The 16,691-nt window shown below is 48.3% G+C and overlaps 1 protein-coding gene across 1 annotated transcript in view; it reads left to right on the top strand.

The window, feature by feature from the left end:
* Positions 1-16,691, top strand: part of PHC3 (polyhomeotic homolog 3) — a 110,780-nt gene that overhangs the window by 75,759 nt on the left and 18,330 nt on the right. The window contains exons 10-11 of the mRNA XM_030216780.1: positions 7,801-8,054; positions 12,437-12,596. Of these exons, the coding sequence (XP_030072640.1) occupies positions 7,801-8,054; positions 12,437-12,596 (414 nt within the window). The remainder of the gene's footprint in view (positions 1-7,800; positions 8,055-12,436; positions 12,597-16,691) is intronic.

Genomic DNA, 16,691 nt, shown 5'->3' with positions numbered 1-16,691 from the left:
GAGGTTTCATCAGCTGGGTGAGGACGACGTTGAGATCCCATGACACAGTAGGAGGCTTGATAGGGGGCTTTGACAAAAGCAAGCCTCTCATGAATCGAACGACTAAAGGCTCTCCAGAGATGGCTTTACCTTCCACACGATAATGGTAAGCACTAATCGCACTAAGGTGATTCCTTACTGAGTTGGTCTTGAGGCCAGACTCTGATAAGTGCAGAAGGTATTCAAGCAGGTTCTGTGCAGGGCAAGAACGAGGTTCTAGGGCCATGCTCTCACACCACACGACAAACCTCCTCCACTTGAAAAAGTAACTCTTTTTAGTGGAATCCTTCCTAGAGGCAAGCAAGACCCGGGAGACACCCTCAGACAGACCCAACGCAGTGAAGTCTACGCCCTCAACATCCAGGCCGTGAGAGCCAGAGACTGAAGGTTGGGGTGCAGCAACGCTCCGTCGTTCTGCGAAATGAGAGTCGGAAAACACTCCAATCTCCACGGTTCTTCGGAGGACAACTCCAGAAGAAGAGGGAACCAGATCTGACGGGGCCAAAAGGGCGCTATCAGAATCATGGTGCCGCGGTCTTGCTTGAGCTTCAGTAAGGTCTTCCCCACCAAAGGTATGGGAGGATAAGCATACAGGAGGCCGGTCCCCCAATGGAGGAGAAAGGCATCCGACGCTAGCCTGCCGTGTGCCTGAAGTCTGGAACAGAACAGAGGCAGCTTGTGGTTGGTCTGAGAGGCGAAAAGGTCCACCGAGGGGGTGCCCCACGCTCGGAAGATCTTGCGTACCACTCTGGCATGGAGCGACCACTCGTGCGGTTGCATGACTCTGCTCAGTCTGTCGGCCAGACTGTTGTTTACGCCTGCCAGGTATGTGGCTTGGAGGAGCATGCCGAACCGACACGCCCAACGCCACATCCCGACGGCCTCCTGGCACAGGGGGCGAGATCCGGTGCCCCCCTGCTTGTTGACGTAATACATTGCAACCTGATTGTCTGTCCGAATTTGGATAATTTGACAGGACAGCCGATCTCTGAAAGCCTTCAGTGCGTTCCAGATCGCTCGGAGCTCCAGGAGGTTGATCTGCAGATCCTTTTCCTGGAGGGACCACAGACCCTGAGTGTGGAGCCCATCGACATGGGCTCCCCACCCCAGGCGAGATGCATCCGTCGTCAGCACTTTCGTGGGCTGCGGAACTTGGAATGGACGTCCCAGGGTCAAATTGGTCCGGATGGTCCACCAGAGCAGTGAAGTGCGACAACTGGTGGAGAGGCGGATGACATCTTCTAGATTCCCGGTGGCTTGGAACCACTGGGAAGCTAGGGTCCATTGAGCAGATCTCATGTGAAGACGAGCCATGGGAGTCACATGAACTGTGGAGGCCATATGACCCAGAAGTCTCAACATCTGCCGAGCTGTGATCTGCTGAGACGCTCTGGTCTGCGAAGCCAGGGCCAAGAGATTGGTGGCCCTCGCTTCGGGAAGGTAGGCCTGAGCCGTCTGGGAATTCAGCAGCGCTCCTATGAATTCCAGAGACTGAGTTGGCTGGAGATGGGACTTTGGGTAATTTATCACAAACCCCAGCAGCTCCAGAAGTTGAATAGTGCACTGCATGGACCGGAGGGCTCCTGCCTCCGAGGTGTTCTTGACCAGCCAATCGTCGAGATATGGGAACACGTGCACTCCCAGCTTGCGTAGGTAGGCCGCTACCACCACGAGGCACTTTGTAAACACTCGTGGGGCAGAGGCGAGCCCAAAGGGCAGCACACAATACTGAAAGTGCCGTGCGCCCAGGCGGAATCTGAGATACTGTCTGTGAGCTGGCAGTATCGGGATGTGAGTGTATGCGTCCTTTAAATCCAGGGAACATAGCCAATCGTTTTTCTGAATCATTGGCAGAAGGGTGCCCAAGGAAAGCATCCTGAACTTTTCTTTGACCAGGAATTTGTTCAGGCCTCTCAGGTCTAGGATGGGACGCATCCCCCCTGTTTTCTTTTCCACAAGGAAGTACCTGGAATAGAATCCCCGCCCTTCCTGCCCGGGTGGTACGGGCTCGACCGCATTGGCGCTGAGAAGGGCGGAGAGTTCCTCTGCAAGTACCTGCTTGTGATGGGAGCTGAAAGACTGAGCTCCTGGAGGACAATTTGGAGGCAGGGAGGCCAAATTCAGGGCGTATCCGCACCGCACTATTTGGAGAACCCACTGGTCGGAGGTTATGAGAGGCCACCTTTGGTGAAAAAATTTTAACCTCCCTCCGACCGGCAGATCGTCCGGTACGGACACTTGTAGGGCGGCTATGTTCCCGTGGATCCAGTCAAAAGCCCGTCCCCGGCTTTTGCTGTGGAGGCGCAGGGGGCTGCTTAGGCGCACGCTGTTGACGAGAACGAGCGCGCTGGGGCTGTCCCTGTGCCTGACGAGGCCTTCGGGCCGGCTGGTTGTACCTACGCTTTGCAAAAGAATAGGGTGCAGCCTGCCGTGCCCGGGAAAAACGCCCACCCGTGGGGGCGGGTGCTGAAGGCGCCCGGTGGGAGAGCTTGTCGAGAGCGGTTTCCCGCTGATGCAGTTGGTCCACCATCTGCTCGACCTTCTCACCGAAAATGTTATCCCCCCGGCAAGGGACGTCGGCCAGTCTCTGCTGGGTGCGGTTGTCCAGGTCAGAGGCACGCAGCCATGAGAGCCTGCGCATCACTATACCTTGGGCCGCAGCACGAGATGCCACGTCACAGGTGTCAAAAATCCCCCTGGACAGGAACTTTCTGCACGCCTTCAGCTGCCTGACCACCTCCTGATAAGGCCTGGACTGCTCCGGCGGGAGCTTATCGACCAGGTCCGCCAGCTGTTGCACATTGGTCCGCATGTGGATGCTCATATAGAGCAGGTACGATTGGATGCGGGTCACGAGCATGGAGGACTGGTAGGCCTTCCTCCCAAATGAGTCCAGAGTGCGAGACTCCCGCCCCGGGGGCGCCGAGGCGGTATCCCTCGAACTCCGTGCCCTCTTGAGAGCAGAATCCACGACCGCTGAGTCATGGGGCAACTGGGGCCGCATGAGCTCTGGGTCAGAGTGGATCCTGTACTGGGACTCTGCTTTCTTGGGAATGGTGGGATTAGTTAATGGTCGCACCCAGTTCCGGAGCAGCGTCTCCTTCAGGACATTGTGCAGCGGTACCGTGGAGGACTCTCTAGGTGGTGATGGATAGTCGAGGACCTCGAGCATCTCGGCCCTCGGCTCTTCCACAGAGACCACGGGAAAGGGAATGCTTATAGACATATCCCGCACAAAGGAGGCAAAGGAGAGACTCTCAGGAGGTGAGAGCTTCCTCTCCGGTGACGGCGTGGGGTCCGAGGGAAGGCCCGTAGACTCCTCTGAGGAGAAATATCTCGGGTCCTCCTCTTCCCCCCACGAGTCCTCATCCTCGGTATCGGACATTAGCTCATGTAGCTGAGTCCGGTACCGGGCCCGGCTCGACGTCGAGGCACCGAGGCCTCGGTGTCGTCGAGCGGTGGACTCCCGCGCCGGCGGGGACGGAGCTCCCTCCATCGACGTCGACGGGGACTCCACCTGCGTGGCTGTCGAGACCGGCACCGCAAGCGGCGGCGGTGTCGACTGCCCCGGCGCCGGGCTAGAGCTCGCCGGCGCCACAGTCATCGGCGCCGAGGGCGCAAGCACCCCCGGCGCCGGCACAGCCTGGCGCATCAGCCCTTCCAGGAGCCCCGGAAGGATGGCTCTGAGGCACTCGTCCAGGCCCGCTGCCGAGAAAGGCGGTGGGGCCGGCAAGGGTGTCGGTGCCAGAAGCTGCTGGGGGCCAGGAGACGGCACCGAGGTGCCGGAACCCCGACGCGTCGGTACCTCCACCACCGACGGAGATCTCTCCTCTCTGTGATGACGCTTCGGCGTCGACACCTCCTCAGGCACCGAGGGCTCCCGGTGACGGCGCTTCTTGTCCTTCTTCCGGTGCACGTCACCGGTGCCGGAGGGCATGGAGGAGGAGGAGGTCGATCCCCCTCGGTCCCGAGGTACCGGGTCCGACAGGGTTCGGTCCCGTGGCTCACGAGTTGAGGGAGTGACCGGGGCCGACTGCCCACGCGGTCTCTCTACCCCACTCTCGCCGGCGGACCGGCGGGCCGACGGGACCTGTTCTCCTGGGGTCGCTGCCATCGGTGCCGATGTCTCGGGCATCGATACCGGTACCGAAGAACCGGCCTTCGATACCGATGCCGTCGAGGTCGACGTCGAGGGGCCGGCGCAAGTTCCAAAAAGACGGTCCCGCAGAACTTGCCTCGCAACCTGAGTCCGTTTCCGGAGACCGAGACACAAAGCACACGACTTGAGATTGTGCTCCGGCCCGAGGCACTGGAGGCACCAAGCGTGGGTGTCGGTCTGCGAGATCGGCCGGCCGCAGCGACCACACTTTTTAAATCCACTCGGGACCTTCGAGGACATCGACGGAAAAATCGCGTCGGCGAAGTCAAAGTCGGCAATGGTGGCTAAAATCACACCACGAAAATTGAAACCGACCGAGCGGCCACTAGGCCGCAACGAGGCGTCCCCGCTAGAAAGCGAGGGAAAAAGGAGGAGCGCGTGCTCCACACGCGCAAAATTCTTTTTTTTTTTTTTTTTTTTGGATAACAAACGAAACTGAAAGAAGAAGAGGCCAAAAGGGCCAAGAGCGACGACCCGCGTAAACGCGGTCGAAAATTCCGGCGGCTGAAACGAGAGAGTTGCAAAAACACGACTCTCTCAGTCGCGGGAAAAAAGTAACTGGCGGGAGCGGTCGCGCACGGGCGGGAAGACGGCCGCGCATGCGCGGTGGGCGTGCCCTGCGTGCCGACCGTCCCGCGAAGCTTTTTCCGGTTGGTGGGGGCTGCCGCGGACGTCAACCCAGTCGTGAGAACAAGCAGCCTGCTTGTCCTCGGAGAAAGGGAGGTATCTGTAGAAACTAGAACAGGTTCACCTAGGCTGCCGAGACCAGCAACATTTCTTCTCACCGGCCCAGGGGGGGTGCACTGTATCCGGCACACAGAGCTGCCGGCTATAAAGCAGCAGCCAGGAAATAAACGCGTGCACTAGGCACAAGTTTAGGAACTTTTTTTCACTCGCCTCTTTCGGACTCCACAAGAGTTGCAGTTAGTCACCGGTGAATCTGGTAGCAACATTTTGTATCGTCTGTTAGCTTTTAAGAAGAAATTTCGGACAGCCTTAATAAATGATATTACAATAATCAAGTTGTCCCAAAATTAAACTTTGGACTACCAATTTACAAGCCTGATGTGTTAACATATTTCTAATCTTCCGCAATTTCTTCAGCAGAAAAACGTTTTCTTAATCAGAGCATTAATATGTAATTTCGGAATAATGAACCAGACAATTCAGCTCCTAATATATTTAAGCTCATCTCAAATTTAAAACAAGGATTACTTATCATTCCAAACATCAGAGGTTTGTCCAATCAATAAGTACTTGTTTTTTTTCTTTGTTCAACTTTAGATGACGAGACCTTATCCACTTCTCCAGCAAATCAATAGTCTGCTGCCTGTTTAGATATTTCTGCTGACTGTAAAACTGGTAAAAGCACCATAATATCATTGGCATAACTAAAAAGATTTAAAACCAGCCTGACTCAATAAAAGCCCAGGGAGCTTATTAATACATTAAACAAGGATGGGGATAAAAGGAGACCCCTGCAGAACCCCACAATTAGCTTTTTAATAATTAGAGGCCCTTTTAGTAAGCCGCATAAGTGTTTACGCGCGCCCAGCGCACGCCAAAATGGAGTTCCCGCATGGCTACCGCGTGGCCCTGGCGGTAATTTCATTTTTGGTGAGCGTCCGCTACGCGCGCCCACGCGTACTTCATTACCACCTGGATACCATGTGAGGCTTTACTGCTAGGTCAATGGCTGGCGGTAAGGTCTCAGACCCAAAATGAACGCGCAGGAATTTTCATTTTGCCGCACATCCGTTTTCGGCAAAAATCTTAAAAAAGGGCTTTTTTACAGGCATGCAGAAAAATGGATTGGCGCGTGCCCGAAACCCGCGCCTACACTACCGCAAGCCATTTTTCAGCACACCTTAGTAAAAGGACCCCCTCAGTTACAGAGAGAATTTTCCGCCTAACTCTGTCATCCTACGTTTCCACCTTTCATTTATTGTAACTTTTCTTGAGCTACTGTACGCCACATTGTGCCTGCGCTTGTGGGAAAATGTGGGATAGAAATGCACTAAAATAAATAAATAAATAAAAGGATAAACTTTTGGACTCTAGGTTGAATTGGAGAAGAGAAGTAACAAAATACAAGTCACTTCTAAAGGATAAAAGGAAAGCATATTTTTCCAGAGAGATCGAAAACATTACTATTAATTCTAGTAAATTATTTAAGTTGGTGAATTTGTATAAGGACCCGAAGGATATTTTACAACCTTCAGTTTCTAGCAATACCATCAGCAATTCTTTTTTCAGAGAAAGGTTTATAAACTTTAAGGAACCTCTTAATTTTGAAATGTATATGGGTGGCTATGAGGGTATGGGAACCAGGCGGTAACTGAACAGGAGGAATCCCACGGAAAAGTCAACGGGAAATGCAAAGTGGGGAAAAGAAGGACAGCTAGGCAAACCTCTGGTTCAACCAACCCACTTTATTCTTCTAATGTATATAAAGACTCGACACGGCAACCGTGTTTCGGCATGCAAGATGACTGCCTCAGGAGTCTGTTGTAGTGTTTGAACAATTGAGTGTTGATGATAGTGAAACGCTGAAAGCTCTATAGGGGTCTTTAAAAAGACCGTGCGCTGCAGCAAGGCAGATCCCCTCGCCTTGTGACACTGAATCCCACTGTTACCGGGCAGTAACGACCTACGTGCGCCAAATGCCACTTGGCATGCGTAGCTGATGTGCTCCAAAAATGAAATTACCGCAAGGGCCACGCAGCTTAGTAAAAGGGCCCCTGAAGAAATAAAAATGCATGATCTAAAACTCCTTCAAAGAACAGTGTTCTCTCATTTTTTTCCACTTGGGCACACTGCTACATGCTACATGGAATTAAGCCTTGAAGGAATGGAAAACAAAAATGAGGATGCTATAATGCCTTTGTATCGCTCCATGGTGCAACCGCATCTCGAATATTGTGTTCAATTCTGGTCACCGCATCTAAAAAAAGATATAGTGGAATTAGAAAAGGTGCAGAGAAGGGCGACAAAAATGAAAAAGGGGATGGGACGACTTCCCTATGAGGAAAGGCTAAAGCGGCTAGGGCTCTTCAGTTTGGAGAAAAAGCGGCTGAGGGGAGATATGATAGAGGTCTATAAAATAATGAGTGGAGTTGAATGGGTAGATGTGAAGTGTCTGTTCACGCTTTCCAAAAATACTAGGACTAGGGGGCATGCGATGAAGCTACAATGTAGTAAATTTAAAACGAATCGGAGAAAACGTTTCTTCACTCAACATGTAATTAAACTCTGGAATTCGTTGCCAGCGAATGTGGTAAAGGCGGTTAGCTTAGCGGAGTTTAAAAAAGGTTTGGACGGCTTCCTAAAGGAAAAGTCCATAGACCGTTATTAAATGGACTTGGGGAAAATCCACTATTTCTGGGATAAGCAGTGTAAAATGTTTTGTACTTTTTTGGGATCTTGCCAGGATTGGCCACTGTTGGAAACAGGATGCTGGGCTTGATGGACCTTTGGTCTTTTCCAGTATGGCAATACTTATGTACTTATGTATGCCTCAGTAGTTCTAAATTATATTCAAGTGTTAGAATGTCCAGACTTTTGCTTCTCCAACTATTTAACCCCCACTTTCTTTTTTTCAGAACATTTGGGAATTCCAACAATGGCGTCCTCAATTAGTGCTTCAGTAATTAAGTCGCCAACAGACCCTTCACATGCCTCCATCCCTCCACCACCACTTCTGCTTCCAGCTGCCACAACAAGGAGTAACAGCACTTCAATGCCTAATAGCATTCCAAGCATAGAAACCAAACTCCCACAGGCTGTGGTGAAACCTCAGATCCTCACCCATGTAATTGAAGGGTTCGTGATACAAGAGGGCCTGGAACCATTCCCAGTAAGTAGAGCATTATCTTAGCATATGTTACTGCAGTGACAGAAAAGGTTTAAACTTCTGTTTGATTTATATCTACATATAGACAGAATTGGTATTCACATTCTTTTCCCTGTGCAAGTAAGGACATATTTTCAAAACAAAAATACGTAATTCTATTTTGTAAACCCCCTCCCTAATCTCCACCTACAAGAACACCTCCACTCAGTTTAGTTAAACCAGGGTGCAAGCAGGCTGTTATGCGCACAAATATTTCCACGTAGGGCTAGATTCTAGATATGGTGCCTGAAAATTCTGTGCGGAAAAAATAAATACGCCTAGGCATATTCTATATTGTACGCTTACATTTTATAGAATAGGTTTAAATTTCCGCGCAGTATATTGAATAACGCAGAGCACCTCTCCACGCGAACAAATGTACTCGTGGCCATTTACCCCATACTTTATTTGGCGTAAATCCCAATGCCTACATTAGGTGCAGAACGGGTGTATTCTATAAGGACGTGCATAGATTTTAGAAACGGCCATGCCTCGCCCATGGTCACACCCCCTTTTCAACTATGTGACTTAGAATTTAGGTGCGCCACATTACAGAATACGCTTAGCGAGTTGTACATGTAAATCTTAATGCCAATTAGTGCTGGTAATTGCTCGTTCATGTCCAATTAAGTGCTGTTTAGCTAATTAACCAATTACGTACACTGTTACAGAATACGCTTTGGTTTCCATGCAGAAATTAAGGCGCCATATATAGAATCCTGGGGATAGGGCAGATTCTGTAAATGATGTTTAAAATCTATTCTTTATAATGCACCTAAAATTAAGCATGGTGTATAGAATAGCGCCGACATTTGGCCGCAGCCATTTATGCCACTGAAAACCTATGTATAGGCGCTTTTCCCAAATTCTATAACAACGCACGTAAATCCGAGTAATGCCCCGACACACCCACACTTCTCCCATGGCTGCACCCCATTTTCAGGTTCATGCGTTGGAATTTACACACACCTCTTTTTAGAATACACCTAAAAAGAAGCACGTGTAAATTCCAGTTATTGCCAATTAGTGATGATAATGCCTTTTACAATTACCCCTAGAGAAGCAATTTATGCACTGTAAATCTTTAAGGGGTCCTTTTACTAAGCTGCGACAAGCGCTAGAGCGCACTTACCACAGTTTAAAAAGGCTTACTGTGGGACGCGCTCAGACATCCTGTAGTAATGTCCTGATATGCGTGCTCAAATTTTTTTACTTTATCGCAGAGGGGGCATGTCTGGGGAGCGCGGAATGGGCATTTATGCAGTAATCAGTGCAGCTACGTTACCATGCACTAACTGATTAGCACATGAGCCCTTTCTGCCTACAAAATAGGTGTCGGTAAGTGCTCATGCTCTAATATTTTTTTAAGACTGCACGTTAACATTAGCGCCAGCCATTAACAGGGGAAATAGAAAATCATCATTAGTGCATGAGAAAACCTCACGTAAGGGTGTACTAAGGCCACTTAGTAAAAGGACCCCTAATTGAATAGCAGATAAGAGACTGAAGCAAAAGTAGAAAATGAAATCCTTTTCCAGAACTGTATTTCAAAACTGACCAGTAATTTAGCAGTTACTGTAACCTTTACTTCAGGAAGCAGGTGAAAGCTTGGCTCTTCAACCGAGCCTTTAACGGAAGAAGTAACTAACTTGCTAGTCTCACTCACACACACAAGGATTGACTCGGGCTGCACATCCTGCAGCGGGACATGTTTATCCACTCCTACCCTAGCTGAGATGATATTTAACCATCTCTCTGACCTCACATGCAACTTTCTTCAAATCAATCACCTTACTTTTGAATTCTTCCTACTTTCTTACTCGTCTATATGTTACAACTTTGCCTTACCCTTCACTACCAATTATAATGTTCTAGTACATACTGTGTTGTCATTGCAAGCAGTATACCATGCCATACTTTGTATTGTTGTTCAAATATTTTTACTGCTCTAATTGCCTCCTGCTCATGTTTGATCTATTCTTACTGTACACCGCCTTGAGTGAATTCCTTCAAAAAGGCAGTAAAGAAATCCTAATAAATAAATAAATAAGGGCCCTGGTTACAAAGCCACGCTATAGGCGCGCTAGCATCTTTAGCGCGTTCTAAAAATTAGCACGCACTAATGCTAGAGACACCCATAAGAATATATGGGTGTCTCTAGCATTTAGCATGCGCTAAAAACACCAGTGAACCTTAGTAAACAGGGTCTTAAGGGGTCCTTTTACTAAAGTGCGCTGAAAAATGTCCTGCGCTGGTGTAGATGTGTATATTGGACGCATGCAGGTTCATTTTTCAGCGCACCTGCAAAAGAGGCCTTTTTTGGGGGGCGAAAATGGACATGTGGCAAGTAAAAATTGTCGCGCGTCCATTTTGGCCCTGAGACCTTACCTCCACCCATTGACTTAGCGGTAAGGTTTCACGTGTTAACCAGGCGGTAATGGTCAACGCACGTAGAATGACGATTACCACCTGGTTTCTGCTGCGTGCCGGAAAATAAAAATTCTGTTCCGGTGTGCGTAACGGACACACGTAAAAATTGATAATTACCGCCAGGGCCATGCGGTAGCCAGGCAGTAACTCTGAATTGACGTGCCTTGGGCGCGTGTAGGCGCGTACGCAGCTTATTAATAGGGCCCCTAAGTTTGGAGAAAATGATTGCAGTGATCTCCTCCATGGCTACCAAATGTTGAGGTGGATGGGTGAGACAGGGGGATAAGCATGGAGACAGGAGAGTGACTCCACCTCACCCTGTCAGATTGTCACTGAAATGCTTTGATGTCTCACTTATATATACTTAATCACTAACAAATAATATCACTGTATTTTTTTAAATTATTATAAAAATTTTTCTAACAGACCTCAGAGGTGTTGTTGGAATAGATTTCCACTTTGATGTTAACACACCAAAAAATCAATCGTATATGCCTCTCGTCATTGGTCACCACTAAATGAGTTATCTTTTTTAAATTTTTTTATTAAATTAAATATATTGTTTATCAATTTTCTAATGTGACTCTACCTTTTCTAATGTGACTCTACCTAACTATCAGTATCTCCTTACTAAAATTCACTTGTTATAGTATATAAACTATTTGTATAAAAATATCTTTATACTTAGCTTTTTTTCAAAAAAGCTTCCATCCGATAGAGTTGCTATCACTCCAAATCCGATTCATTGGACTTTGCTATCGCTCCAAAGTTGAAATTATTTCACTCCAAAGAATCATCATTCAACTAACGAATTGTCTCTCGCTCCAAAGGCTTACATCAGGGCTTTTGGTGTGTTAACATCAAAGTGGAAATCTATTCCAACAACACCTCTGAGGTCTGTTAGAAAAAATTTTATAATAATTTAAAAAAATACAGTGATATTATTTGTTAGTGATTAAGGAATCAGGTGAACGCTGTATAATTTAGAATAAAGTAGTGGGCAATATTCAAACATCACTTATATATACTGTCATCTACCAAGATTTCCGATCTGACGAAGAAGGGCAACCTTCGAAAGCTAATCAAGAAATGTATTGTTAAGTTATGTCTAATAAAAAAGGTATCATCTTATTTTCTTTTTCATGTTTTATTTTGTTTGATTTCTATTGATTACCTTTAAAAGTGGACTAACACGGCTACCGCACCTCTTTACCAAAGATGATACCTGTTATTCAGATGCTAAGTTTGAGTCAATATAGTTAGGATATGGTTTACCATCTTTCATTCTTCCTAAGTTACCTCTCTGAACAGGATAGTTTATCCATAAAACATATAATTTTTCAGTGGACTTGACTTCATTTTGTTTAACCAAATCCAGGAGTAGCTTCTAATAAACAGCCAATTTAGCTGCCTTTAACACTTCTTCCGGCTTATACAGTTGTATGTGGCATTATCAGGCTAAAAGAGGGTCCAAGAAAACAAAGGGGCAGACGATCTGCAAACTCCAAAGTGGAAACTGTACAAAGCAGATCGTAAATAAACCAAAATATATTTTATTAATAGTATAAAAATAGAATATGCATACAATAGATAGCATATTCTATTTTTATACTATTAATAAAATATATTTTGGTTTATTTACGATCTGCTTTGTACAGTTTCCATTATCAGGCTAAATCCTCGCATATTTATTTTAATCAATTTCGTTAGGTGGTTAGGTGCCCATGACCCTTATTGCCCAGGGGCCCAGATCACTGTCAGTCTGCCCCCTGTGCCCATGATAAACTTCCAGGATTTTCAGGCCTTCAGGAGAGCGAGTATCTGAGCCAGATCCATCAGGATGATGTCACCAGCCAGTGAACTCCCATTATAGGTAAGCAACACCTTATTTTTGCTTCGTCTTTTATTTATAACAGGTAAGCCGCTCCTCTCTTCTCATTGAGCAGCCTATAAAGAGAAGACCTCATCCAGAAGATCAGGTGACAAGTATCAGTTGCATCCCATCAGAGCTACAAAGCACTGCCAAACACCCGGAAAACTCCACAGATACTGATATGGAAGATATCACTGCCGAGGGTTGGTAACTTTCTTGTAGTAGTTTATTTCCCCTGGTCCTGCTGCCTTTGCCCTTTTCCTCTGCACCCTCATCCCTCTACCCAGCCAGCAATAAAGTGAGCTTTTTCCAGTGCTCTTCTGTTTTGGGCCTGCTTGAGGCTAACGTTTAGCCATTAGGCAGACTAAGCAGTCACTGGCAAGAGCAGTGGTGTACCAAGGGGGGGGGGGGGGGGGCGGTGGGGGCGGTCTGCCCCGGGTGCATGCCGCTGGGGGGGGGGGGGTGCCGCTCGCCAGTTAGCGTCGTTGGTTTCCATGCTCCCTCTGCCCCGGAACGAGGGAGCATGGAAACCAACGACGCTGACCGGCGCGCGGCACCCCCCCAGCGGCGTGCACCCAGGGGGGGGGGTTCTTTCGCCAGGGTGGGGGGTGTCCCTTTGCCGGGGGGGGGGAGGGGCACATCGGCGATCCGCCCCGGGTGTCAGCGCCCCTCGGAACGCCACTGGGCAACAGCAGCTACTGTCTAAGCAAAATGGAAGTCCTGACAGCAACAGAAACTCAAAGAACCATCAGTGCAGAAGACGGGTGATTTTCAAATAGATAGGTAGCCCTATATCTGTATCTATATCTATCTATATGTCTATATCTATCTATATATATGTCAGTGTGATATTTCTTAACCGCTATTTCCCCAAAGTAGGGTTCAACGCGCTGTACAGAAGAAAAAGAATAACGTGGAGGCGCATAATCGAAAGGAACACCCAAGTTTTGTTGAGGACGTCCTCGCAAAACATCCCAATGGAGGGGCAGGGAAACCCGTATTATCGAAAAAGATGGACGGCCATCTTTCGTTTTGATAATACGGTCGGGGACGCCCAAATCTTGAAATTTAGGTCATCCCTAGAGATGGTCGTCCCTAGACTCGATCGTTTCTGATTTTCGGTGATAATGGTGTGGATGTGTGTATTGGACGCACGCAGGTTCATTTTTCAGCGCACCTGCAAAAGAGGCTATCAGATTTGAGGTACAGTTTTGCATTTATGTAGCATTTGCAGCTGTATCAAATTAATGCTCTCACAGTGCACGCACCTATGGAACGCACTGCCAAAAGTCGTAAAAACAACGTATGACCGCCTAAATTTCCAGAAATCACTAAAAACAAACCTGTTCAAAAAGGCATACCCCACCGACCCAACATAAAAGCCTGAATACCTGCAACACAACAAAACCAAAGCTCGTAATGGACATAACTCTTCCTCTCTAAGATCCCCTAATGTGTCTGTCACACATGAACCTTATTCTACCACAATATCACCTTGTATTTGTTCATACCGGAATTGGCCAACACCGATATGGTACTATGTAAGCCACATTGAGCCTGCAAATAGGTGGGAAAATGTGGGATACAAATGCAGTGGCGTACCAAGGGGAGGGGGCGGTCTGCCCCGGGTGCACGCCGCTGGGGGGTGCCACGGCGCGCGCCTGTCGGCTCCGAGTTCGCTAACTTCTTTCGTTCGCTGCAGCTCCCTCTGCCCTGGAACAGGTTGCTTCCTGTTCCGGGGCAGAGGGAGCTGCAGCGAACGAGCGAAGTTAGCGAACTCAGAGCCGACAGGCGCTCGCCGCGGCACCCCCCCCCCCAGCGGCGTGCACCCGGAGGGGGGAGGTGTCATTTTGCAGGGGGGACACATCGGCGATCCGCCCCAGGTGTCATCCAGGCTAGGAACGCCACTGTACAAATGTAACAAATAAATAAATAAATGATGTCTAGAGAAAACTGCCAACTTTCTAACACACAGCACATCCCTATGGAAATATTATTCAAGGCAACAAATTGCTCCATCTCTGCAGAAAGCTGAATTCACTTGATAATAAATATTTGTAACTGTATTCAGAAGTGGGGATGTTTGTTTTTTTTTTGTTAACGTCGACTATGAAATTGTGAATTTACAGAAGCCTGCACTTTCCCTCTATGAATGCAGAAGCAAATTAATTGGATTCTACTGACTGAGATTCATTTCAGTGAGAATCATGTAACCATGGTGCTCAAGAATGAGTTCCTGGATCTTGAGATGATCCAGGGATGAAATCCAATACAAATTAATTGAGTAAATTACCATGGCACATTTGGGAGCATCACCATTAGCTTTGATAGCACATTACACGGAAGATATTGTAGGTTCTAGTCCCACCGGAGTTCAAGGTTGGTGTATTTGCTTAAATATCAAAAAGGTGAGCGTATGTACGTTTAGGAATGAAATCAAGATGCTGTTTGTTTAAAGTTCATTCTGCTATTACTGAATGCCATTCAAACTAGATTTGTATCGGTTATTTTAGATCAATTGCATCGCTGTTTTGAAAACAGTAATCAGGCGCTGTTGTGGCCACTCTATGGGCTGTGCAGGCCACTCTTGCTTGATCTGTGGTTAAGGCTGATCCAGTGAAAAGTGGTTAAGTCAAAAACATCAGTACACCATGAGAGATCCTGGGATAGATGCCGGGATCCTTAGTTGCAGAGAAACGAAAGTTAAAGTACAGGGTTAAAACAGGATAGAGAATATGAGCAGTCTTTATATATATATATTTTTTTATTGTATTTTTTTTTTTGTTACATTTGTACCCCGCGCTTTCCCACTCATGGCAGGCTCAATGCGGCTTACATATACTTTATATTCTACTAGTTTAAAATGCCCGTTTCTTGAGGGAAGGAAATGGGCGCTAGCAAGGCCATCCCGCCTCCTCCGCGTTTTGGACCCCTGTACCGCTCTTCCGCGACCCTGTCGACCCCCCGTCTCTGCGAAAGCCGCTCCCCCCCGCCGCCGTGCAGTACCTGAGCTGACGGGGGACCCCAACCCCCGTCAGCCGAAGTCCTGTGCTGTCCTTCGCAGCGTTGCTTCTTCAATGTTCTTCTGTTGAAGTTCCTCTGTGTGCGTCTGACGTCAGATACACGCAGAGGAACGTGAACAGAAGATGATTGAAGAAGCAACGCTGCGAAGGCCAGCACAGGACTTCGGCTGACGGGGGTTGGGATCCCCCGTCAGCACAGGTACTAGACGGCAGCAGGGGACGGTTTTCGCCAAGAAGGGGGGTCGACAGCGTCACGGAAGGACGGTACAGGGGGCCGTAACGCGGGGGGGGTTGAAATTGGAGGGAGGGCGGAGTGTTGAACTGGGTGGGAGGTGCGTGAGGGGATACGGGGTGTTCATGGTCGTCGGGTGGGGGGGTGGGTTGGTGATGCGGCGAGGGGGGGGGTCAGTGTTGCCCTGCTCCCTGCCACTTGCTCCGAAGTGGCAGGTAGCGGAGCACTGACAGCTGATTCCCAGGCAGGAGGAGGAGTACGTGTTTCCCTACTCCTCCCCTTGCTTTGGAATCAGCTGTCACTGACGTCACGTCAGTGCGTGCCTGCCTAGCAGACCACCTCTGAGGGAGGCACGGTCCCAGGCACATTAGAACGTTGGAGGTGAGAATTATTATATAGGATGTTGGAGTGTAACAACTGTTATTTCACCTTGGAAGACGTTGATAGGAATGGTAGAACAAGAAATTGGTGTAAGTTGCTGAGGAGTCACCAAAATGATCTTCACAAAAGGATGATGGGTATATGGAATGGCCTTCTAGGGAAAGCGGTAGAGACAAAACAGGGGCGTAGCCAGACAACAAATTTTGGGTGGGCCTAGGCAAGACGTGGGTGGGCACCAAGTGTTCTCCCCCCTTCCAACCACCACAAAAAAAAATATTTCAGCTGGCGTGAAAATGCTTCTTTCCACCTTGGCTGTATGCAGCAGGCGTGCGCTGAAAACTGAGCGTGTGCAGGTGCCAGTATCATGGAGAGTAGCGTTCTTGTTACCATCAGGGGGAAGTCTTCAGCTGGCCGAGCTTGAGATCCCCATCAGCTACTGCTAAATGTATGCTACTGTTGGGTGTTCCTGAGCACTAAATGGGTGGGCCCCGGCCCACCTGTGGCTATGCCACTGAGACAAAAACAGTAAGCCTGAGATAAACACCAAGAATCCCCAGTATGAAGGAAGCGACAGGTCAGTTTGAAGACTAGTTGTGTCTTACAGTCCTTATCTACTATCATATTCTGTGTTTCAAGCTTCATGTTGGTCTATTCATTAAAAT

Source organism: Microcaecilia unicolor, chromosome 10 (assembly GCF_901765095.1).
Source record: "Microcaecilia unicolor chromosome 10, aMicUni1.1, whole genome shotgun sequence".
In the NCBI taxonomy this organism is placed as follows: Eukaryota; Metazoa; Chordata; class Amphibia; order Gymnophiona; family Siphonopidae; genus Microcaecilia; species Microcaecilia unicolor.
This window is presented reverse-complemented; position numbering and strand designations above follow the sequence as displayed.